The 27776-nt window shown below is 36.3% G+C and overlaps 1 protein-coding gene across 1 annotated transcript in view; it reads right to left on the reverse strand.

Annotated features, from left to right (window-relative positions):
• Positions 1-25952, reverse strand: part of LOC115422043 (B-cell receptor-associated protein 31-like) — a 27504-nt gene extending 1552 nt beyond the window's left edge. Inside the window, exons 1-5 of the mRNA XM_030138089.1 lie at positions 25814-25952; positions 23526-23629; positions 16810-16910; positions 16591-16735; positions 8327-8477 (exon numbers count right to left, since the gene is read on the reverse strand). Of these exons, the coding sequence (XP_029993949.1) occupies positions 8327-8477; positions 16591-16735; positions 16810-16910; positions 23526-23617 (489 nt within the window). The 5' untranslated portion in view covers positions 23618-23629; positions 25814-25952. The remainder of the gene's footprint in view (positions 1-8326; positions 8478-16590; positions 16736-16809; positions 16911-23525; positions 23630-25813) is intronic.
• Positions 25953-27776: the final 1824 nt, after the last annotated feature.

Below are 27776 nucleotides of genomic sequence, written 5' to 3' on the forward strand. Positions count from 1 at the left end.
ATAAAAACAAACAAACCACTCAAGAATATGTATATCAAAACTATGTATATATATATAGAAGAAAAACTCTATTGGCCAGGCGTCTCATTCTCCTCAACTGGAAAAACCCTCAACCTCCATCTCATAGCAGGCACTTGAAACAAAGCTTACATTTTCCCTCAATAGCTCCTTAAAATCATTTGAAAAAACGTGGAGGCCTCTCTTAAATTATATTGAAACCTTGACATCTCTGCCTGATCGTGATGACTGAGCCCCCCCACCCCCCTTTTTTTGTTTTTTACCTCTGCCAAGGAGGTTATGTTTTTGCCAGCGTTGGTTTGTCTGTCTCTGTGTGCACGATAACTCAAAAAGTTATGGACGGATTTGGATGAAAATTTCAGAAAATGCTGACACTGGCATAAGGAACAAATGATTAAATTTTGGTGGTGATCGGGGGGTGGTGGTGGTGGTCATCTGTCTGTTAGCAAGATAACTCAAAAAAAAGGGGGGGGGGGGAGGCTGATCTGCCTTGGCGGAGTGCTTTCTAGTTTTGTTTTGATTGTTTTTTGTTCATTTGTTATGTTTATTTTAGTGACACCTTTTTTTGTTTTATTAATTAGACAGTTGCTGTATCTATTCTGTACTGATTACTTACAATATTGGATTTAAATTAAAGATTCTCTTCTTTTGGGTAAGGTGGGATTGTGGGAGGGATAAACAAATATAAAAGAAAGGAAGTCCTTTTATCGCATTGCATTGTCATGTCATGCCTGTGAAATTACTTCCAATAAAGAAAGTTAATTAAAAAAAAAAAAGAGAAATGCAAAACGCAGCATGTACAGTTCAGTGCAGTGAACAGTATCCACAGTTAGAATGCAACTGTATGCAAATAAGACAGCAGATGGATATAGATGCACGTTCACCAAATCAGGAGGAGTCTGCAGCGATTTGGTCAACAAACAAGAACCTGCACCCGCTGCTTCTACATGTTTGTGGATGTGACAGATACCCTGCGAAAAAGAGCTAATGACAAAACAAGCACTGGTGAAGGGAGTTTTCCACAAAAGAGGCAAAAACAAGTGAGGGCGGGGGGGGGGAGGAATGATTCACCTTCACCTCTGACTTATTAAGTAATAACTAAACGAACAGTCAACATGATACGAATGTCGCAACAGTTTTTAACAGTAAGAGGGAGTCGACAAATGTTCTTTACCAATACAGACCTGTGAGGAGTGGCTGCAGTGGACGTATGTCACCACACAAGGAAACCTACATAGCAACCAACGTGTATTGTATAGGAGGTATTTATGGGCTGGGGTATGCACACACTAGATAATCCAGACCATGCCCGGGCACATTTGACCCTGGTCAGTGTGTTATATTTGACCCTGGTCAGGGTGTTATACGTGACCGCTCTGAGGACGCAGATAAGATGAAGCATGTGGTTTGGCAGAAGTGACTCAAACTTCCCCACAGTTGTGAGAATGAGTGGGCGGGTTTTACTCTGTCCACTCCTTCGCTTCATGCACTCTTGACATTTGACCACTGCTGCTCATTTCCTCGTTTACAGAAGGTCATGTCTTTAAACCCACAGAATGAAGGACACACGTAAAAACTGAAATTTGAAAACTTGCTATTTAGATTTGAGTCGACTTGGATCCATGTAATCGAGGAACACAAGCACATTTATTCTGAAATTAGCATTATTTTCCACCCAAATGAGCAAACCTAAACCAGGGTGTTTGTTCTTTATCCAAATAAGAATTCCAGCTGATGATCATATACTGTTGTTCTGATTGAGTGAAATCCAAAAGCATAAAAATACACACTGTATTGTTGTGCTTTTCAACCGTAGGGTTGCTTGGAATTCAAATGGGGTCAGCCAAAATTTCTAGTAATTGATTTAGAAAAAAAAAAAAAAAAAAAAAAAACTTACTGATAAAAAATATATGGTGACTTGACAGAGAACATCACAATCCATAACAGACATGACAACCTGTGAAGCTGAAACTGAAGCACTGTGGTTCTGTTTATCTGTCAAATGTTCATTGTGGTCAGTTTCAGATGCTGCAGCTCTTTCATAATTCATAGTTTGAGTTCTTGTTTGTTCAGTATTAATTATCAGCCTTGTAAATCCAAGCTGGACTGACTGTACATACTGACTGTACACAATAAAATTCTCACTTTGTGCAGTAATCTACACCTGGCTTTTCTGCCTCCATCCACAATAATATACATTATATTGACTAAATGTAATCTAAAATTAATGTTTATTTATGCAACATAGCATAGCAAACTATTACGTGATCAAAAACAAATTAATTTTAGCAAAAAAGAATGTCTGAATGTCTGGGGTCGCCAGAAATTTGTTATGTTAAAATGGGGTCATGAGCCAAAAGAGTTTGGTAACCACTGCTATACTGAAATGGTTTTGGACGTTAACCTCCATGTTGAAGGTTTTCTCCTGTGACCTACACACCAGCTGCTAACAGATGCTGCACTGACGACACTTTCTAGTTGTGTTGACCTGATTTTTTTCCTATAATAAACTTCCTGTATTGTAGTTCGGAGGCAGAAACAGTTGGTGCAGCTGAGACAAAAGTGGTTAGACTCCTATTTAAAGCACCTGGAAAATGTTACACTGTAGTGAGTAATCTTGAGGTGATACATTTGACAGTTGACACGATGACCCACAATGTTGGACTGTTTATCTACTGCCATTTCAAAGCTAATTTCACCATGAAAAAAAAAAATTCAATAAGTAATGCTCCATTCAGAAGAACATCTGATTTTGTGACATTTATGAGATATTCCTTTCTTATTAGATCATTTCCTAGTTGAAATATCACTGCGCTGGAACAGAAAACACATTCTAAAACATTCCTGCGAGTTGCCAAACAGATGCTTTGTCACATTGTTGTTTCGACAAGACCTACAGCAAATACTGCAGTGAAGTAAAAACACATTTCCTGATTTATCTTACTTCATACGGTTAATCTTAGTTTATACGATAAAAGTAAAAAGTAAAAAGTACTGATAACTTTTACAATCATTTAATCATTAGAACTCCAAGAGTCCTCGTTTGAACCGGTGCACACTCATAAGCACATGATCTGGACGGTACCACTGCCCACTGTGTCTGAGCCAGGAAAACCCCTGTTGACCTCAGGGTGGTTTGTTTGGCCACTGCTGCCTCTCCCAAACATAGGATCAGGTCCAAACCGTGTCATGAAGCCATTCGACTTTTCCCCTCGCAGATAAAAATACATAACAGTGCAGTGCATCTAATGCACTCCCCCAGAAAAAAAATAGAAGAGGAGTGTTTATTATCTACAGACAGTTTATTTTTGATATGTGTAATAGTTTTTGTGTTTTGTGCAGGCTTGGCTAGAATTTATTTTGACATGTGTAAGATTTGTTAAAGAGGTCATTTATTAGTCTTTGGTTCATTTATTTCTGCATTTGGGGACCCTAATAGTTCATAAAGTTTGAATTTGAACCCTCCAGGTGCTGCAAAACTATCTTTATATTCATTTTGGCAAAAATCCAGTGGATTTCTACAACCTGTTTCATTTCCTTCTTAATTTGTTACGTTTTATAACTAGTTACGTCATGGCATTTGCACATATAAAGGTCCAGACTTCTGAAGAACATTTCTCAGAGTATGACATAATTGTTTATCAGCAGGAGCAGTTGGTGTAAAAACTGAAAATATGTCCAAACTTTGAGCCGATTAAAATGTTCAGTTGTTGGTTGAATTAACAAACACAAGTGGCTGAACTGGACAGAAAGCATGGCTAACAAACTGGAGGGGGTGGGGCATTTGCATTTAAAGAGCCAGCGCTCCAAACCACCTTTCTGGTGTCATTACTCAGAAATAGAGGGAATGCACATACGTCACTTCCCCCGTGGGCCACGCCCCTCTAAGTCAGACTGAGTGGCAAAAACAAACCGGCTCAACATGGCGGAGCATAGCAGTAACTACAGCGAGACCGGGAAAAATGTGGAATAGAACATGAAATTAAAGACAATTGGACTGGACATGGATCCATACAAGCTACCAAACAACAAGTGGTCTACGAACACAGATGTGGCCGGAAATCATGTATCCTGACATTTATATGAACCTGATTTCAACGCCGGCAAAATCCACAATGCAAAGGCTGAAAGCATCCAAAAGCCAAAGAGTTGTTGACATCCTCGTCATCGTTAATCAGAGAATTACAGCTGGTGAGTGCTTTCAGTTCAACATACTATTGTTTTCGAGGTTTTATGTCAGTGCAGACGTATGTTCTTGGTAAAGGTAAAGGCCCAGCAGTAGCGCTCACAGTTCACTACTGATTTACTGGAGTTGAACCCTTAGTATTGACCCAAGTGGGTGTATGATCTACTGGTACTGTGGAGATTTAAGGAGAGTTCACATCAAATACTTGATACAACACAGCTACAACAGCTTTGTGCTAGAGTACCCCCTTATTTGGAAAACTAGGTTAGCCTCAGTTTAAGCTAGTTCACAAATTATGTAGAACACAAGGTTCATAATCACACAATTGAAGACAAGAACATTTCAGTTATGAAATATAGAACTAAATGACAGATGCTAACATTAAGAGCTTTACTAAGAAGTAACGTTAGCCAAAACTATATTTAATTTAAGGTATGATTTTACGCAAGAACACAGCATAAATTAACGTTACCTGACACAAATGGCAACCACAAATCCAGGTTTCATTGCCTGGATTCCAGTTATTTCTATGAATTGCAGCGATCCATCTGCTTCTTCTGTCTTTGGCTTTAGGTCGCTGGTAAAACAATAGTTCCGAGTGCTTTTTAAACCCATTTGTGCGATCAATGGCACAACAGCTCTTCCCCATTTTTTAAGATTGTTCGAAAGTTTTCGCCATATTCAAGCCAAAGCCACTACTCGTCTCCCTCTTTCTGCCACTCAACCGCGGTGACTTCCGCTAGTGGTGACATCACGTGCATACCCTCTATAGCAGGGGTGTCAAACTCAGATCCTCAAGGGCCGGTATCCTACATGTTTTAGATGTTTCCCTCTTCCAACACACCTGATTCAAATGATAAGCCTATCATCCAACTCTGCAGAAGCCTGATAACGACCGTCAGGTGTGCTGGAAGAGGGAAACATCTAAAACATGCAGGATACTGGCCCTCGAGGACCGGAGTTTGACACCTGTGCTCTATAGGGTTGAAGATGGACCTGTGGAGTTGAATTAATGAAGAATTCAGACCAAGCAGAGCATTTACAGTTTATGTAGAGCACAGGGAAATGTTTGAAAATGAAGAATTCCATTTAAAAAAGTAAAATATCACTCCTTTATGTTACTTTGAGAAGCTGACATGGGGCTTTAAGGTCAGTAGAAAAAGATGGGGTAAGGGGACAGGAGTATATAAGATGGTTTTTCTATGATTTTCCTTTTTGTTTTTCTTTTAAATGTTGATATTCAAAATTAAACAACCAACAAATAGCACCAGGCACAAGAAACCCCACCCCTCACACGTATTTTGCCCATTATAAGTAAGAAAAAAAAAAAAAAAAAAAAAAAACTGAACTCTGACCTACTTTTCCCAAAATGTGGTGACATCTATTCTGGGTCATTGGCAAACTATAAACCCAATTTGGTATGAATTCAACCAATAGTTTTGCTGCTAAAGTGTTAAACAAAGAAGCAAACAAACCGAACCAAAAACAACACCCCTTGCCTCCCCTTCAGGGGGTGGGTTAATAATTGTAAGCTTGTGATGGTGCTGAAATGAACATTTGGACACATATCTACCAAAGCACCCCCACTATCAGGGCAAGAGGAAGTTATTTTTCAGTAGAAGTAAGTGACGGTTATTGTCGTCTTGTTTCCCTCTGTATTGTGAATCACTTGTGTTGCATCTACATGTTCTCATCGGTCGACTCAGTGTGAGGAGCAGAACAGTTAGATTCTGCAATAGTTCCATCCTTCAAGACATAAGACTCCTGAACTCTCAGTAAAGGAAGACATTAAAAACCACTTCTATGACTATTTAATAGACTTTTAAACAGATTTTAGACCTTTAAAAGAGATTTTTAACTGAAAAGATTACCTTATAATCAAGGAACATATCTTCATAAAGCGCTGGACTATAACAAACAATGATTAATGACTACTGTGTGTCATTTAAATGTTTTGTGTTTAACCAGTGACCCCTAGTTTGTGTGTTGTATTGTCTGTTGATAAAACAAACAAAAATAAAGTATAAAAAAAAAGATTTTCACTGTAACCACACAATACTTATAATATAATAATAATAATAATAATAATGGATTAGATACCTATAGCGCTTTAAACTACATATGTATCCACAGCTGCCCTGGGGAAGGCTGACAGAAGCGTGACTGCCAATTTGCACCAAACGGCCCCTCCAACCACCACCGAACATTCATACACCAGTGTGAGTGACACTGGAGCCAAGGAGGGTATAGTGTCTTGCCCAAGGACACTAGGGCTAGGACTAGGACTAGGACAGAGCGGGATTCGAACCTCCAGCCCTCCGATTATTGGACGACCCACTCTACATAATGAGCCATGGCCGCCCCACAAATTATAAATTACATTTCAGATTTGACAACTGTATTTACTTTTTATAGTGTGTTTTTAAGAGTCATGTAACAAAATTCCGTTCTAGTGCACAGGTTTTTTTTTTAACATGTGTCCTGAAATGACGATACAAGCCAGTCTAAAAAGTCTAAAACCCACTTGTAAACCTCCAGACTCATCCAGACTCGTGTATTTCTGTACAGTCTATTAATAGTACAACACATTAAATAACTACAGTGGTTTGAATTACCATCTATACTGTAGACTGACATGACATTATTATATTAATATTATGATGAATTCGACACCCGTGTGGTTCAACTGTAGATGACGCAGTGTGAATGAAAGTCACAGATGTCTGATTTGCTGCTTGGCATCGACAGCCAAACAAACCACAGCGCTAAACTTAAAGAATGTTTAAGATAATTCAGTTGCTGCCTAAAGTCCCAGAAACATTTCCTGAAAACACTGAACAGAGGCATGGATTATAAAGTATGTGTGTTGTGTCACATGCAGATGAGGCCATTCCTTTTCTTAGCTGTGGGGAATTTGTGATCTGGTCACCCCGACAAACCCGGGTCAGGTTACCAAAGAGAGTGACTGTCTTCTCTGTGAATGGGACACACAAGCCATGTGTTACGTGCTCCACTGTGCATATGCAATGTTTATTTGGGTTCTGCAGCTGTGGATCAGCACTGCCCCCTACTGGTCAGATGGAAAACAGCAGCATCTTACAGTAACAGATGTATCCATGCGTTCAGGGGCAGCTACGCACAAACCATAAAACCACTTTTAACCTTATAGTTTAGACATTTACATGAAAGAGACGTTAAGGTTCTTATTATTTTGTGTGTTCTAATTCCTCTTATTCCTAGTTAGGAAACTGTAAAACAGACCCTGGTACAATTTTTCCTTTGTCTCCCCTCAGCTGAAAGTAAGAACTAAGTGTGTTTAATATCTGTATGATTTCATGGGCTTCACCAGCTCTAAATGTAAAATGTCAGGAGATCACTGTTATGTTTTGGCACTATAAATACAAGTTGATTTCATGTATGTGTGCTTTATTTCTGAACAGTTTCATGCATGTGTGTTTTATTTCTATACAATTTCCTGTATATGTGTTTATTTCTCTATAATATCCTGTATGTGCTTTATTTCTATACCATTTCCCATATGTGTCTTATTTCTATATAATTTCCTGTATGCGCATTTTATTTCTGTACAATTTTCTGTATGTGTATTTTTTCTCTATAATTTCCTGTATGTGTGCTTCATTTCTATATAATTTCCTGAATGTGAGGTTTATTTCTATATAATTCCTGTGTGCGTGCTTTATTTCTGTATGATTTAAGATAAGATGGACTTTCATTGATCCCACTGTGGGGAAATTCCTCAGTTGACACAAAAACGAAAATAAAGTGCAGGAAAGACAAAATATATGTGTGAAACAAAAATAAAGAGAAAAGAGCTGTATTTATATAAATTTAAATATCATATACATATTGTACAATGTATTTGCACACGCACACAGTGTAATATGGGGGGGGGTTACTGTGAACTGTTATTTCCTGCATATGTATTTGTTTTAGTAGGATTTCATGTACGTGGTTTATTTTGTGATTTCATGTATGTGAGTTTTCTTTGTGTTATTTCCTGTATGTGAGTTTCTTTCTTTGTGACTTTGTATATGTTTTTTCTTAGTGGGATTTTGTGTATGATTTCCTGTTTGTGTGTTTCCTTTGTGTGTTTTCCTGTACGTGTGTGTCCATCACCTCTTGCAGTACTTCGTTCTCCTCCATGTATTTCTTGGCAGCAGAGCTGGCGCCCTCCGCCTGCTTCTTAAAGGCTTCGTTGGAGGCCATGAGTGATGCCTGCTGGGAGAGCAGCGTGGCGAGGCGGCGCAGCAACCTGGAAAATAAATAAATAATAAAAAAACAACATCTGTTCAATGTGGTCCCAAGGACAGACTGATCAGGTCTACAGCACTGCTCTGGTGTTCGGCTTTACAACTAAATCTGTGACTTTAGAGGTAACAGATGACCACCCAAGACCAAAGATTAACAGTTTATAGCGTTTATTCTCTGCTCAGGTGTCATTAAACCATGGTTATTCATAGGTTATCTATCAGTTTATTGTTATTTATTCGCAACGTTATTTACACCAAGTATCCTGCAGCTCTTGTTAATCAAATTGGATATAATTCTGATGTTCATCACTATGGTACCAGAGCTTCAACTCAAGGTCGGCTTAGATTACCACACCCAAAAAGTAATTCTATGAAAAGCACTGCTGTATACAGAGCCATTTCTTTATGGAACACTCTTCGTTTAAATATTAGAAACATTTCAAGGAAGAAAGCATTTAAAAAACATGCAAAGTAATTATTCAGGCTTGAGAGTTTCTAGTCTTTTTATGTTACCATTTTGGGATTTGTTTTTTTGTTGTTTTTCTTTTCCATCTCCTTTCTTTTTTACTGCAACTGGATCTGTGTATTGTGATTTTGCATCCTGAACTATTTTTTTTTTTAAGACCCCAGAAAGACTGGCCTGGCGTTTGTGCGTCAGCTAATGGGGAGTGTCAATAAAGAATAAAAGAATGAACGTTAAACCATATAAGAAGGATTCGACAGGATGAGGCCATGAAAAGAGCAGCAGACCTCCGAGGAAAACGTAGAAATTAGAGGTCGATTGATTTTTAAAGGTCGGCAAAATATGAATCTTGTGGAACAGGGAGAAGCTGATGGTCACATGGTTGCACGTTTGACATTCACCAACTTACACTGTATTAGAAACCAGACCGATAACTGTTGGGTTGAACTTCAGAAACGTCCAAGTATTAAATACCTTCAGGAATGAATCTGCATCATTGAAACTCAAGTCTATACAAGTGGAACTAATACAAGATGATATTAAATCTAGGTGTGGATACTTTTCTAAATCTTTTGAGCCATTTTCTGTCACAGTCAGCCACTAGCCTATTAACGCAAACGAACAATGAAAACATGTACTAATGCTGACAGTTCCACAGCATTACATTAGACTACGTTATTGTGGAAATATGACATTTCATTTAGTTTCATCCAACTGTTTGGAAACCATTTAATACTAAATAATAAGGGTCAGACCAAATACTGAACATCAGATCATGGTGGAATAACTGTTAGAGTCCTAGTAAAACCTCTGCATGAAGCCAAGAGACTAAATACAGCTGGTTCTGTGTCATAAAATGAACAAATCAGCGTCAAATTAGGATATACTTGGCATTAATCCATATGCAAAAAGGCAACACTGAAGAGTGGGAACATGACAGAGTGGAGGGATTCTGACCATGAGAAGTGAAATACATAGTGTTGACTGGTGGTTATTTCAGCTATTTCTTAAGTGAATTAAACAGTTACAGTATCATAATTTAAACCGTTAGCAAGATTAAATATACCATAATAGATGAGAGAGTACACTATATGGACAAAAGTATGTGGACATTCAGGTGTTTCTTTTTCTAACAAGGGTCTGGGATACAAAACAATAATGACTAACGTCCCAATATAGTTTTATAATGGGATTAATATCATTGCATTGGTTAGTTTGGTTTAAATTGTTATCTTTGCTTCCAGAATTTACTTAGTTTCTCTCAACATTGATTTTTTTTTTTATCCATGACTATGATTTTAAATGTTCTACCCCTAAATTTCTAAAATATTTCTTGTGCTCTGACTGTAAATAATAATTTTTCTACCATTTATATGTCAAATCAGCATGAGCAGGACCATGATGTGTCCCAATATTTATGTCCATAAAGTTTATAATCATCAATATTACCTCAAAGTTTAATAGGAGATTTTTCTTCCTTAGTGCAATGTGAAGAAAGTCAATGGTTAGTTGTGGTAGAAAATTATTATTTACAGTCAGAGCATGAAAAATACTTTAGGGATAGGTCAATTAAACTCATAGCCGTGGATAAAAAAAAAAAAAAAATTAAAAAATTAAAATCAATGTCGAGAAATGAGGTAAAACCCATCTCTGACCAATGCAATGATATTAATCCCAATATAAAACTATATTCTGACATTAGTCATTATTGTTTTGTATCCCAGACCCCTGTTCGAAAAGAAACACCTGAATTCAACATGTCCACATACTTTTGTCCATATAGTGTATCATTACAGATGTGACCAAACGTTCTCTGCCTGTGATAAAGTCTGATAAAGATGATTTAAAGTAGTTGAAGTCCTGAAAACAAAACCCTGCTACATCAGCTGTTCTGTGTGTACATGTGTGTCATACACAGACACGCAGCACATGACACACACATATACATTTAGTAACACACCCTTACCCCTGACATTTCCCATTGCTGGTGCAATGTGATAACTCAGGTGATGTAACTCTGTCTCATGGGGGGGGGTAAATATGTGAGATACAGTAACTGCCCGTTCATGTCTACAGGAATACAGAGCCAGTTTAGTCTGTCACCATAAAGGACCAGTGGTGGGTGTCACTGACTACATCTAAAAGTGTTTATCGAGGTCATGTGATGCAGAAACTACATGAATGTATCTGGTCTGACAGGGTGTTGGTGTATTTAGAAACACAATCAGCAGATGAGCCACACTGTATGTTTTCTGGTTTGGATCCTTAAGTTATTAAATGAAGTCTCATCACTGCAGCATTAAGTAACATCTAGTGTCCAGCGTACCCACCATTTATATTTATCTTTTCAGCTAAAACACTAAAAATGGGTTAATAATTGTTGTTTTCATTCATTTTACTCATGTATATTTTGAAGCTAAACAAACATTTCATCTTTATAACCGTTTTGAAAGATGTCTGACATGTTCTGTGACACTTAAACCAACAACTTACTATAACTGTGAAAAGATGCAACGTACTATAAAAAATAAAAAGGAACTATAATAAGTACATACTGGGTTTTAATTAGTAAAATAATGTACATGACTCTGTTGCCGCATTCTAACTTTTACCTCAGTTATTTGAAACATTGTTTATGAATATATATTTATTTTATTTTGTATATATAGTGCTTGTTTTATTCCTTCCTGTTGCCCTCTGAGCCATTGCACTGAAATCTCATTTTGATGTAAATCTGAAAGACAAATAAAGTCCATCTACGTCTTCCTGAGTTCATCATCTGATTTTTTTAAGATGTCAGAAGACGACCTGAACCCATTTTCATCATGACTTATTACACAAAATGTCAGTTGGTTAAAGTTGACTAGTAGCATATTTTTGGTGTATTAGTAGCAGATTTTATATTATCTATAATATATAAAATTATTATCATCATCATGTGTGACTGAATAAGGGACCCAATGTATACACTTTGAATATGTAAAATAGTAAAGCACTATATACATTTAATCCATTATTATTATAATAAATGTAATATATCAAGTATCTATATTAGTAGTATATTTTTCATAATATATTTTTGGTGCTGAACAGTTACCCTAAACTCACGAACCTGACAGGAATGCTACAACCCACGATGCAATGCTCTGTAAAATACACTGGTGAATGAAAAGTGAAATTATCCAACAAATTGAGTAAAAATATGTACTTTATGTTTTAGCGATACAGTCATTTAATACATTGTATGAAGGAGAAGTGGCAATAAATTAAGTAAATTCAAGATTATTAACACTGACCAATATGAATATTTTTATCATGATGAATTTTTGGCTGCATCATCCAACTTCAGATTCAATTTTAATGAAGTTTTAAAAATAAATAAATAAATAAATAAATAAATAAACACCACTGTCATTTTATCTGATATTGACTGTAAAGTTGCTGAAACCCTTCCCTCATACTTCACATCCTATGGTGTACATCACGTGGCTCAGTGGGTTTTAATAGTTTTTGTATAATAATTCAGGTGTGTGATTAAAAAAAAGAGGACACTTTTCAGTCATCGTTTCCCTCAAATAAACTCGTCTATGATCTGTATGAACGTCTGAAGCATCAGAATGAAATGTAAACAAAACTGAAGACGTCTAAGATTTTTTTTTTCAGTCAGAGAACTCCCTGAGCTCCAAATATGGCCACCGCTGACTTCACAGGCTGGAAATAATCTGATCAGCTGCCATGCTCCTGATTTTCTTTTTGGCTGAGACTGGAAATTCCCGAGTAACAGTGTTGAGTTTACAGGGCTCGGTCTAAATGCTGGAGCACTTCCTTCTGAGTGCAGCATTGGAGCAGCTGCTCCATCACATGCTGAGGTGAGTCAGTGAACAGCTGAAGCACTGCCACACTGCTCATCACTGCAGTCAATACTGCCCCCTAAAGGCAGCACAGAGGAAATGCACTCCCTGTGGTTCTAGTGGTTTACAGGAAGTACTCTGCTGGAATAATCCAACCACTGAGCGACCGGTTCAGACAGTATTCTCCTTACTTCTACCATCTGAACATTAGCCATTATACTTACAAGAATAGGTTAAAGTGAACATAAAGTTGTGTTAATTAAGATTATTTTTTAAATTACAAAAATGTAGTTCAGGTTATTCACATTTTATTGTTAAAGGATAGCTTGTTCATGTAAATATTTTTAAAATTTAATGTTAATTTTTTTAATGTTTTTTTTATTTGGAGTTGTCATGATCTATAGGCATAATGTAATATTTTTTCACATTAAACCTAGAAGAATATTTGGAGTCATTATTAATAGGTTATTATGCTATTACTTTACTTGAAATCGCATTTGGTCTGTTGGTAGCTACTGAACTAAAACAAGTTCAACACCCTTGATTGTTAATAAAATCAGGGTTATTTTTGTACTTTGCAAATTCATCCTGCTGGCCACATGTTTTTGACACCCCTGCTATAATGTATACTGTCACTTTTTTGTTGTTAAAATGGAAAATCAGTATCGTTCAGGACTTGGTATAAAAGTAAAAGTACTAGTAATGATGCCAACCCCTAAATATTTCTACTTAAAATGGAAACCAAAAGACAAACACCTGTGGGCACAAAGTCCAAGAGAAAAGCCAAGTACAATTCCCCGAATGCATCTGAGTTTGACTCAGACCTCTTTTAAACCAGTATCTAAGCGACCAGTTAAAAGTGATATTTTTTCTAATGACCCACTGCGACCCTTCTATGTGAGGTAACTTACAGCCTATGAGCCTGACGACAAGCTAACAGCCAATCACAGCACACCACATCACAACAGCTCAGAAACCAATGAGACGATCAGACCGGCGTTTGACCCCCGATGGCTAATCAGGAGCCGAGACAGATTCACACCTCTGTGCTCCGTCCAATCAGGAGGCGGACTCCAGGATTTACACCATACATTTGTCAATGGAAACACACACACAGACACACACACACACACACACAGCTGCTCATTCTTTCCATCCGACTGGAGGAATTCCTCTGTATTTAGATCTGTCTGTCGCTGTTAACTCAGAGCTACAGGGGGAGTTCATAAATGGGAAACCCAAATATATAAAACCTTATGAATTACGGTTGATCTGAGCAAAACATCCCGAGTATCCTTTGAGGTAGATTCACAATCTGACTCACAACTAACAGCCCCGTTCTAAAAAGCAGGAGTTTAGAACCAAACCAAGTTTCAAGGGTTTGTGTGTGGTGGCTTTTTGTTGTTGCATTTGACAACAAACTCTGCATTTCTGTGTCATTTTACACCAACATTATTATAAAACTAGTGCATTGACCCGTGGGATCCACAGGTTCTAGATGTGTAGTTTCTATGCTGTTGTGCAGGAGTGACCAACCCTGGTCTGGAGAGCTACTATCCTGCATGTCTTAGATGCTTCCCTCTTCCAACACACCCGATTCAAATGATAAGCCTATCATCAAGCTCTGCAGACGCCTGAGAACGACCGTCAGGTGTGTTGGAAGAGGGAAACATCTAAAACATGCAGGATAGTAGCTCTCCAGGACCAGGATTGGACACCCCTGTTTTAGATGTTTCCCTCTTCCAGAACACCTGACGGTCGTTCTCAGGCTTCTGCAGAGCTTGATGATAGGCTTATCATTAGGGATACATCTAAAACATGCAGGATAGCAGCTCTCCAGGACCAGGGTTGGTCACCCCTGCAGTTGTGTATCAAGGTTATTATCGTTAACGAAAACTAATGAAATGACAAAAACTAGAATTGAAAAAATTTTTTCGTTAACTGGAATAAATAAAAGCTATAATTAAAAGAAAAAAATGGTAACTGAAATTGTATTATGTGCTCAAAACACTAACTAAAACGTATAAAAATTATGTGTAAAATTCCCTTAGTTTTCGTCTTTGTCAATGTTGATATAGGATAGAACGTGAAAACAGCGGTATAGAATTCGGGAGGCCAACGTTGAAAGTATGGGAAGTTCCATTTTCGTTTTCACATAAATGACGTTGTGTATAGATCACACCCCCACCTACATTACCCCCTCCAACCTGCTATAGGGAATTTATACATGGTACTATACATATGTTTGTGTCTCTGCTCAGTCAGAGCCGCCCTAACCTGACCTCCAAATAAAGTGTCCAGGGTAACCTCACTGATTTCTTTGAATAGGATGGCGAGGAAGATAAAATATATGAAAAAACTGAAACTAATACTAAAACTAAACTAAAACTAAGCATTCAGAAAAAACGACAATAAAAACTAGCAAACCTACACTAAAAACTAATTAAAACTAACTGAATTAGAGAAAAAAAAAAAAGTCAAAACTAAATAAAACTAAACTATAATGAAAATCCAAAACTATTATAACCTTGTTGTGTTATTAGTGCATGGTGTATAGAGCTACACAATATATCATTTGAGCGTCATCGTCGCAATGCACATGTGCGCAATAGTCACATCACAGGTCCTGCAAAGTAGGAGGCAAATGAACTCATCGTGTTCTCAGACAATTTCAACCTGGGCGCAGCAATCCACCAATCACAATCGTTCTTAATCAGTGTGCCGAAGCAGACCACACCCCTGCACATGGAGTGAGTCACTGGTAACAACATTGAAAAATGAGCAACGAACAAGAGAAAATCACCAAAAATGACGACTTGTGCCAAGAAGAAAAGCAATGTCAGTTATCTGGAATTACTTCAGCTACAAGGATGATACTGAAACAAATGTTCTGTGTCGGTAGTGTCTTACACCTTTTGCCACAATTAGAGGAAACAACTCATTTGTTTGACCATTTATGTCGGCACCACACAGCTATTATATCCTCCTGAGCATTTTTTTCATATGCAATATATATCGCAGGATTAAAAAAAAAAAAATTGCAATATCAGTTTTTTCCCCAATATCGTGCAGCCCTAATGGTGTACTGCATTTGTCCAGCAGTCACCACCAAAGCGTTCTGGCCATAGCAGCGTGATTGTAAGGCTATTGTATTCCAAAATCACTAATACCTTCCAAAATATTGGTCCTATCAACTTGCCATTTTTGCCAGTCTGTTCCTTGACCAAAAATACATAAATATGACAAAATGTAACAGTCAGCTCTGGACGGATTAATGAAATAATGGATTAATGGAATAATACTACATCACAAATAATACTGTTTTCCATTTCACCTTGTATATAGCCTATATTATCTATCTATCTATCTATCTATCTATCTATCTGAGTTGACTTATTGTATATTTAGCATTTCTTGTAGTTTTGTATATGGTCAGTACTTTTTGGAACAATTAGTAAATAGTCTTTATTGCACTTTAACTGCTGCTAAAGAGAAACAGAGCTGCTAAACAGATTTTCATTTTTCCTTTGACAATAAAGTCCTGTTCTATTATTATCATCACCATCATCATCATCTGTAGAAATTCAACAGAAAAGCCATTCAACTAGACTGAGTCTGTTCTTAAAACTTCTTTCCTCGCTACTTGTTTTTGAGAAACATTGTGCTCTTTTCTCCTTAATTTCAGTATAATTTATTTCATTAATTACATTTGTAAAACATCTCATGTGTTGACTGTTGATATCTCAGGTCTGTAGTCCTTCTAATTCCATCCAGAGTTGTGTGTGTGTGTTGTTTTCTTACAGGCAGAGCAGCAGAGCGAAGCCGGCGATGTACTGGTTCCTCTGAGCTCTGAACAGCTTCATGTGGATGTGTTCGATGGCCGTCGGGTTGTTGGCCAGGTCCACCTTCTCAGGAACGCCGTACTTCCTCACCTCACGAAACGCATCTGCGAACACGGAAGAAACGTTAACGTGAGGGTCACATCTGGTTTCACAAAAGGCGACGGAGACATAAACGTACCGATGAGGAGGAAGACGAGGATGGCGATGGCCACCATGAACGAAGTGTTTCCGTAGAGGGCGATGGTCTGCATGAGACGGGACTTAAAGATCTTATTCCACCTGGAGAACCAATGGGAACACGTTAGAACACCTGTTTCACAAGACGTGGTCGTGAACCACAGCTGAGATTTTAGTTTCACTATTTCACTTAAACCTGAACAGACCTTGGTTTTATTATTTTTATTATTTTATTATTATCTTAACTTCAGCACCAGGTAATAAACAAAACATTTGATACCAAGTCTACATTTGAACAAAAATAATTATATTACATATTAGGCTACAAATCTTTAGTTTTATTTTTCAGTTCATGTGCATTTTATATATTCAATAGTTTTATTAAACAACGCAGAAACATATTTAAAAACTATGTGAGGTTGCCCAAATAAAAACATTTAAAAAGCTGTTTGTGTCTGTATAGACACTCATGAAATTTACTCTTTATATATTGAAATTTGGCATCAAATGATACAAGAGACTTTTTACTACTTTATAGTAGCTCAGTCATTCATTTTATCCATTAAACACAATTAATTTGGCCTCTGTGAAATTTTTTACAAATAGTGCATCTATTTAGTTTTTTCTTGTATTGATAATAACTGCAATGTAGTCTTTTGCAAAGCAGTTTTTATTTATTTATTTATTTGACAGGGCCGATGTGATACATATAGAGTTTATAGTTAGTGCTAATTCTCAATTCCAGTCCCCAGTTGGGCTCTTCCACAACACTGAAGTATAATAAAAAATATATATCATTTAAAACCATCATACCATACAATTCAATAATCCAGTGTTGCATTTATAGGCTAATGCTACAGTGATGAAAAACAGTTTATTAGCCAGCACCAACTTCAACAAGAAGCAGCAGTCATTTCTAAAGTATGTTAAGTGTATATTGTTTTACTGATGAGAGGAACTAAAAAAATCATAAGATGGCATAAAAACGGTTCAAAAATATTCAGTCTCATTATTTATAGCTGAAGCCTGTTGTAGATTTGGGTCTAACAGATTTTCATTTTAACAGTGAATCTCCAGGGTTTGGGAAACACTTCAGACACATGTTGAAGTTAAACCACATTTGTCTTTCAACCTGATGAAGTCTACCAGCAGAAACGACTCAACTCCATCTAGTGGCTCAGTGGAAACGGAACAGAAAATAAGTGCCATGAGACCACAACTATAAATCATATATGGAGTATCAGCTAAACTTTATATATGATGTTTTTGGGTAGATTTTTTATGCTGCATTAATGTATGAGCTCATCCTTTATATCCTGATGACAGATTAATATGCAGTAGGGGTTCCCTAAGTGGGGTACGCATACCACAAGGGGGACTTGGAAGAAGCCCAGGGGGTAATTTTTTTTGGAAAGATACATTAAATAAGTCATCATGTGCCGAATACAAAATAAATAATGAGAATTAAAGCTGAAATATGAAACAGTATTACAGTATAGTGTAAAACTGCAGGAAAGTTCATGTGAGTAACAGCAACCTCTAATTTGTTTTCGAAGTACAGACAGCAGTAAAAGTACTTAAATACATTCCAGTTGTACGTTCACACATCTGGGAATTCAAACTTCAGTTTATGCCTGATACAAGGATGACAAGCTTCAAATCAAACTGCAAAATGTGACTTTAAGGAGACTTGCCTTGATTGAATTGTCACAATAGTATGTTTATGTTTATGTTTACGCATTTGGCAGACGCTTTTTTTCCAAAGCGACTTACAGGGGAAAACCAATTAAATCACTCAATCAATCAAAATTTTATTTATATAGCGCCAGATCACAAAAAAAAGTTATCTCTTGACATTTTATATATAGAGTTGGTCAAAACCAGACTCTAAGTCAATTTACAGAAACCCAACAGAATCTATATAGTAGTAGTAGTAGCATAGTAGTCTGAAAGTTTTTAACAATATGACTTTTTATAATTGCACGTTATTTCTTCATCCTATTTTGTGATCAGTTCAGTCTGAGCTGATAAAAAACACAGAGTGATCAGTTAATCAGTTTTCAGTCAGGAGGTCTGATGAGTCTGAATCTGATGACATTCACAGAGAGCTGCTCTGTTTGGAAACACAACAAATACTCTGTTAAACTAATGGACCTCTCAGCTGTTGGATAATGACATCTACATGATGCTTTAAAGGCTCCTACATGTGGTTTTACACTTATCTGAAGTACATAGTGCGTGGAAGAGTCTTAAAGCAGCAGGATTAATGTTTAAGAAAGAAATGATTCATCCAAACATGAAACAGATACAGACCAGCTCTAATGTTACAGCAGCATCAACAGAAAAAGTAGACGTTCTATTTAAGTCATCCTGGTGCGTCTGGTCCAGTTTTTTTCTGTTTTTTTCTCTAACAAGATTCAAGGTTTCTTTATTTGTCTCCCAATGCAACAAATGTGTCTTAGAAAGGGCACTGCTATAGCACAAGAATTAAAAAGGTCAGCGTCCTGTTCGATGAAGAATCAATAACCAGTTGAATTTGTGAGGTTGTCAGGTTCTGTTCTATGTTCCAGTCCTGTGGTCTGGATGCAGGAGATCAATCTCCCAACAGAAGTGGGTGGTACTTTCACTGGAGCAGAACTCAACTAGTTCAATTAAAGTCCATATATACACTTCTATCAGTGATCAGTAGGAACTATATTGGTATCTCCAGATATCTCAAAACCGTGAACAAACTTCGTTGACATTGTCCCAAGGAAGCTACATAAAAAATTTGAAATAAATCTGACAAGTAGTTACATCGGAGAAAACGTTTAAAGATATACCTGGAGTCGACCTGAGACCACCTATTATTTTATTTTATTTTTTTACTTAAAGTTTTATTTTTCAAAAAATGTATCACCTATCTTTAAGTAGCTTTGGCTTGACATCTAACCTGACAGCTAATATTAAAAATAAATCACATCATAGAGTTATAATTGCAAGCACTTTCAAGCACTTAAACTCATATTCAAACACTTTTCAGACCTTGAAAACACAATATTGAAATCCAAGCATTTTCAAGGATTTCAAGCACCCGTACAAACCCTGAAATAAACAACTGGTTCCAGACACAACAAACCCCGCCCCTCGCACGTATTGTATCTTATTTTGGCATCGATCCAGCTGATGTCATCACGTCCATGCGTGTGCTGATGTCAGCATACCAATTGCCTCTACACATGTGCCAAGTTTGAAGTAAATTGAAACAAAAATTATGTTTTTAAAGACATGTGAAATTTCAGCCATTTTGTGTAACTAAGAGAGAAAAAAAGATTTTACAAATTTATAACAAATTTGAACTTTGACCTACTTTTCCCAAAATGTAATGACATCTATTCTGGGTCACTGGTAATCTATAAACCCAATTTGGTATGAATTAATTCAAAGGTTTTGTTGTTAGTGTTAAACAAAGAAACAAACCAAACCAAAAACAATACCCCTTGCTTCCCCTTCGGGGGGCGGGGTAAAAACTGGAACCTGGTTTGTGTATGTTCACATTTTTTGCAATTACTGTTTTTGCTTCATAAATCAATGAATTAAAAACTTAGACGTGTTATAAGGAGGGCGTTCCCTGAACTGTTTTGACAGTGAAAAATTCTGGGCTCCTGTGTTTACATTTAGCGTCAGCCTGCTACATGTTTATGAGTTTTGGAGTTGTGTGTCTACTGGGCTGCAGTGTCTTCCATCAGCACAGACATGGACAGACGACTCTGCAGGATCTAATTAAGACGCCCCTGCAAAGTCATGTTGATGAGCACACAGCATTGTCATGTCGCCATCTGCAAGACTCACTGGACATGTTTAATTTCAACATGGGAACAGATGCTGCTGCAATCAAAAAAATACAAAAGGGGGTGGGGGTAAAAGAATATCTGATGGACCAGGGGTGTCAAATATGTGGCCCGTGGGCCAAAAATGGCCTGTCAAAGGTTCCAATCCAGCCCGCAGGATGAATTTGTGAAGTGAAAAAATTACACTGAAGATATACAGACCAATATGAGCTCAAGTAAAATTATAACATAACATATAAATAACTCCACATTTTTCTCTTTGTTTTATTGCAAAAACATGAAAATACTTACAGTAACAAACTATTCTTCAAGAATGAAATGTGACTAACCTGAACAGATATGAACCTGAAAAGTCTAAACAAAATTAAGTACAATAGTAACAATATTCTGCCTGTTACTAAATGTTTTGTCCCTTTGTAGATCTGATCCTTGCACATGTATAAATGGTAAGTTGAGGTATAATATTGTTAAAATTGCAGTTTTTGCTAAAGAAATTTCAGTTATTCACAGGATAGTCACATCTTTTTTGTTTGGATTGTTTGCAAATGTAAATATTGTCATTATTTAATGTTACTTTGTACAAAAAAATAAATAAATTTGGAGTTGTGATGTATTTGTAGGTTGTTATGTTATTATTTTACTGGTCTGACCCACTGGAGATCAAACTGGGCTGAATGTGGAACCTGAACTAAAATGAGTTTGACATCCTTGTGGTAGTCGATGGGTTATGACTGATGACATGAAGAAGTAGAATTATTGCAGATGTTACATTTGTTTTAGAAAACCCTACATTTTAGCTACTGTTGTTCAGATCTTACTTTTTGTTTTAGTTTCATTACTGTTCATGCATTTACTCAATTCCCTTCTTTCTACAGCAGTTTCATACACATTTTATTAGGACCTACTTTTTAGGAAAGTAAAAACACCGTCACGACCCAATTCACAGCAGGTCTCATCTATAACTCATGTGAACAGCAAATTTGTGCCTAAATGAATGATTCTGATAATCAGAGAGATGCTTTTATTTTTTATTTGAAGAAGCATACAGTTCCGTGTAAAAGTCCTGGTTTAACATTCTGTTTGTTGGTTTATTAAAGTTCTAATGTCCACACAAATGCATTTGTCTCTGTATTTAGATCCAATCTGATAAATGAAGTATGAACGGCAGGAAAAACTAGTTTCAGGATAAAAACAGATTCTATAAACTGAAAGTGGTCGTCTTTAGATTTACCTCCCTTTGTATTTAACACGTTTTTAACCCTTTTGTTCAGACAATATAAGTTTTATGGCTTTAATTGTCTGATGTTTTATACCAGGTTTCATTCAATATATGTCAGATGTTTCCAACTGTTCATGCTGCTTCTTGTTACAACACATTTAGTTAAATTTTGTTGTGTGTCTTGTAAGGCTGTGCACATATTTCCTGTATTTTCTTATTGTATCTGAAGAAAAGAGAATGAGAAATAAATATGCCTGTTAATTTCAACCCTGCAAAAACAACAAACAAAGATGGAATAAGACTTTAGCACAGGACTATATGTTTGATGAATAACACCTTTGTTTCATGCATGTTATTGAAAACACACACATTTTAATAGTGAATAAATTAGACAAAGCAAATGCATATGGATGCAGTTAACAGGCCTTAAGTTTTTTTTTCTCATCAGTAAAAACAAAATAAATTCAGTGTCACTGGCCATTTTCCATATTAAGAATTATCTCCACATTTGCCCTGGAAATAGACATTAAATTTGTATTGTAAATTCTCAAAAGTAAAAAAAAAAAAAAAAAAAAATTATCTTGATGCTTTTTATAGACACTATAGCCCTGGTTCTTTGTCAAGTTTGTAATTCTTTAAAACAAACATTTGGGAGGAGCTTAAGCACACAACAGGGTTCTAGCAAAATACTGTCAATGAGAACTTGTTTTAATGGAATATTTGCATAAGGGAAAGTGAGCTGTGACAAAGAGGACATTGAAAAAAGGTAAACACACACACACACTGAAAGAGAGGAGGATGAAAACTGAAGTAATCAAAGACTTATTCCATCAGACTACATCCTATGAGCAGGACCGAACAAAGCACATAATTATTATTAATCCATACTTAATGTTTCAGTTTTGTTTTGTTTTTTCTACATGTAATCTAAATAAAATGTGTCAGAACATATAGTATCTGAGAATGCATCAAAGCTTTGGGTATCAACCTATTAATGTACACTCCACATTAGCCTGAACTGATTACAGGGTGTTGCTGTAAGTGTCTTATGAGGACTTTTCTTCTGGCTTTTAACCCTTAAAGACCCAAACAGCCATCGGGGACCAACAGGATCTACTGATTTAAACTGTTTAATACCTGTTGATTCACTAATCCTATCAATACATGTAATTAGTTGTTATAAAATGCAGTTTGTCCTCTTTTCATGGTCATCAGATATGACCCATTTGGACGTTCAGAGGCTCCGTAGTCAAAGTGAAAACACTGTCATCTTCTCCAACATTGATTCACCAGTAAAACCCATGGAGTTGGATCAATGACAGTGGATGGAGACACTTTGTTTATGTTCAGTTAATGATAGATTTTGTTGAAAAAGTTACTTTTTTCCTCAGTTTTCCCTGTTTCTGATATTACAACCCTTAACTTTAATCTGAGCTTTTATGAACATCTAAATGATCAGTGAATAAAATACAGGAAAATGCATGATTTTCATTGGAAAAAAAGGCAAAATACAGTGGACGATATTATAATAAATCGTGATAAACCACTTTAAAAAATAAATAGAGAGAAAAACTTCATTTGGGAACTACCACAAAAGTAACACTAGGTCTTTATGTGTTACTGAAGGTTTAGCAGATGAGCATTTGTGTAGAACACTTGTGTGCTGACCTCTTGGGTGAGATGAACGGGATGCAGAGAAGCAGAACAAGGAAAACCTCAGCGTAGAGGAAGGTGGCCACGGCCGTCCACTGCAGACTCATCCTGACTCCTGAGAACAAACACACAGCAGATTCAGTTCATCAAACTAAAACCAGTTTAAGTGTTTTACCTGATCAGTCATGCGTTTCTGGTTGATGTAAACTGATTAGTCAACATTTATGGCTTTTAAATATGCTTGTTAAACCAACAGTGTTCCACAAGGGTCTATTTCAGCCATGTTTTATTCTCTATCCTATAATGATGAGTGAGTAAATGAGTAAGTAATGCACTGAATTCAGTTGACTTGTATTTATATGCAGATGATACAATTACATTCAGATGCACCATCTATGAAACAAACTGTCAAAGCGTATTTTTACAGGATGCTTTTAAACCACTGCAGGTCTCACTGTTGGAAATAACTATGTGGCCTTCAGTCGCTCCATCTCTATTTTAGTTCAGTGTCATTGTTTCAATAAAGAGAAACACTCGCCTCTTACAAAAAAAATTTAGGTTTATTGATTCGTGAAAAATTGACAATTGAAAAACCTGGAAAAAAAATTTTGGAGAAAAAAACAAACAAACAAACAAAAAAAACCAGACCATATGTGTGTTTTTGCTTCAATCATTTCTTTTGAAGGCAACACAGAACTGTGCAGTGGTCCTTTGTGTCTATATTAGATTATGGCCATGTGACTTCATCCTTACTTAATAAACCGGACAACTCTTTGTGACAAATGCCAGCTCACATCCTCACCACTGTATTTTACAACAATCTGTAGAGTGGTTGTTCTCAACTCAGAGCAGAAAATTGCATATGTTGCTATATACTGCCAAAGGGGGTTTTAAGTAAAAGGCACTTGAAAATACTTCTAGCCTCTTATCCCGCCTACAGCAACTATAGCATTAGATCTAGTCCTCAAGTTCTTCTAAATGTTAACGGGCAAACTCAAAGCATGGTTATTTGATTATTTCCTATTTAAATAGAAAGATTTACATGGATTTCTCTTTTTTCTTTAGGGTGTATTTCTCATGTCCTTGGTTAAAATACAAGCTTTTCAATGCTTTATAGTTATTTTACTGTAAATGTACTTGTGTGCTTTGATACTAAACAAACATTTCATCACTAGAATAAAGCGTTATGGTCACAACGCAGATTTTAAAGCCACAAACACCATCAGATTTCAGTCAGAAACAAAACTAAACCTTACTTTTTACCTTCAAAACACGTCAAGTAACTATTTAACATTCACTGTGTTCACCATTGGTATTGACCGATATGATTTTTTTTATAAGTTGCATATTTGGCTTCATCACTCAACTCTAGGTTAAAGTGTTTTTTTTTGCATTTAAGCACCATAGACATGAGATGACCTGCAAGATGTCTTTATTCTGGAAACACTCCCTTTCTTAAATACCTTTAAGGTGATTTATTATCTGTCATGAAAGGAACACGTAGCTGCTTTAGATCCATAACTTTACAGCAATGTCTGCGTTATCACTTAAATGATCTGTACAATTCTTTGATGGTTCTCTTTTACTTATCTCATTATTACCATCCCACCTTATATTGCTTTACTGCATCCAAAACATGCTTCACCAACAGGATATCACAAATGATGTAATATTCAAAACCTTGCTGAAAAAACAACAGTGAGGCCAAGTTCCTCTCAGCCAGTAGATTAGATTAACAAATGTGATGTGTTAGAGTCAGTGTATGACTCAGCTGATCAGTCTAAAGGCTAAAGGGGGTGTGGCAGCCCGGACACCAAGAAACAAGCTTTATATCAATATGATTAAGATTAATACTAAACTCTACGCTACTTAATGATAGGTAAACTCAAGCTGCTGTAAAACCGTTTCTATCTGCAGGCTCCTGCTATTAAAGCTCCGCAGCCAACGTAAAACAACATCAATATGACAAGAAAACGTGTCGGTACCGTCTACTTACTGGAATGTAAAAGGCTAAACTTGTTCAACTTGATGCCAACTTGTTTAGCTTCTCCGACTATTTACTGAATTAGGTTTCAACTAAAATCGTACAGATTCCGTCTACATAGCAGCTTGAACAATTCATATGTCAGATATCTCATCAAAAACACAAATCACGTCGTCTTAATTAAGAACTTTTCTGACAGCTGGTGTTAAGCAGGAGCGTCAAGCTAACTCCGCTGTTAGCGTGTTGACAGTTAACCTCAGCATCCCGTCATAAAACATAAATGTAGTATTTTAAAGTGAGGATAAATAATACTCACCTGAGAAACCCTGCAAAAACAGAAAAAAATCACACCGGCGGCTCCTCCAGAGTCTGAAGCCTCTACAGGGTTTGGGTTGCCTAAGTTTTGGTGGTTTGTTTGTTAGCTTAGCTTCCTGCTATAAACACTTCCTACTTCCGGTGGTAAATGCCAGCTCATCGCGACATATGATTGGACACGTAAGTCAGGTGGGTGGGGTTACGCGGGAAAACGTGCGTACGGCTGGACCTGCTGTAAGAGTGGAGACATAATGATGTAACATGTTTGTAATGTAGGGGGAATTCGGCAATATTTGGACAGTTTTGTGATATTGTGATGAATTAAATAAATAATCCTTCATGATAACTGTCTTCTGTCAACAATCAGCAGGAGGAAACATTTATAGGTGGATATATCAAAATGTAATGTCATTTTTCAATTCATAAATCCATGAAAACATCACCATTAATTCTTTATTTTCTATGAATCACAGCAACAGAATAGACGCACAGAGCATGTTCATGGTATTAATATTATAGTTAGTGAATTTTATGAAGCGGCATCAACATTAATGTGCTTTGTATTATGTATTGTATTATGTGTTTACGTAAATCATATTATATTTGTTCATAATAATATAAAGCCAGAAACCTATTTACTAGTAAGTATCAGTCAAATTATGGCATAGTGTATAGATATGATTAGACGAGGAAGGTTATTATTGTTATTAATTATATAAGGAGAAGGGGTGGGAGTTTATAAGCTGTACTTCTTCTCACTCCTTTTCGAATATGTATTGTATGTCTTATGTTTAAGTGTTTTGTTTATTTATTTTCTTCTGTTTGACATTCATGTTCGAAATCAATCAATGAATCAATCAATATGCAACAAATAAAACATTAGAATCGGTATATTAGGTCTTGAGATCATTTATTCAGCTTTTGTATCTTAAAATTGCACCCGCTATCATGCAATACTGATCCTTTTTTGTTTGAGGCATAAAAACAGAACAGTCATGATGACATTTAGACACATTTTACTGAAACAGAAAGTGGCCCAAAACACATAATAATTGATATAAGTCCTAACCACCACTTTATGTGACTTTGTTTTAGCCCTGTCTCTATTTATTATATAGTATTTAGTATCTTTAAATGAATACTGGATTTAACATTCCCTGAAATACAGTTTGAATTTCACCCACATTGGTAATTCTGAAATTCATTTCAACAAATATGGGGAACATTTGACCTGGAACAGCCTTAATATAAATGTTTGTGTCACTTGAATAAAAGCACAAATTTTTAATACTTCAATTTTTGTTTCACTTTAACCAGGCATTCAGGAAATTTGGTCAGCAGTCAAACTTCAAACCAGTGAGTAAGGGTTGAAAAATATTTAACATCTTGATCAAATCAGTCTCATATCGTCTCTCAAAACTGAGCTCAAAAATAAATAGAGCTGTATCCACTTTATATTTACATATATTTATTTAGGGTTGGTGTGTATCATTTAATTATTTTTTTTTTAAAAAAAGGATCATTTTTGGTAAAGACAAATGACACAGTCTAAGTCCAACATTAGTATACTGGTGCATATTAGTTTCAACACTTTATGAAAAGCAGTATGAATTATTAAAACACATTTAACTCATTCCAGTGTCTTCTGTATCGTCATTTTCATGCTTTATTTCCTCCTTTTCACCAGCAGAGGGAGACAGAGTCTGTGGAACCTGGAATTTACAGCAACAGTCATTAATGAGCACCATCCCCTTTGAATAAAACCAAAGAAATAAAACTTTAAATGTAGGATGAGAAAAAGGAAACCTGCAATTACATTGAGTAATAAAAACATATTTCAGATTAACTTGTCATTTTATGGAAACATGGATACTGTATAGTTCACTGATATTTTATAAGTGCAATATGTAACTTTTGTAAATAAATGTGCATGTGTTAGCGTGTTTGCGCTGTCATTTTTATACAGC

Source organism: Sphaeramia orbicularis, chromosome 7 (genome assembly GCF_902148855.1).
Source record: "Sphaeramia orbicularis chromosome 7, fSphaOr1.1, whole genome shotgun sequence".
In the NCBI taxonomy this organism is placed as follows: Eukaryota; Metazoa; Chordata; class Actinopteri; order Kurtiformes; family Apogonidae; genus Sphaeramia; species Sphaeramia orbicularis.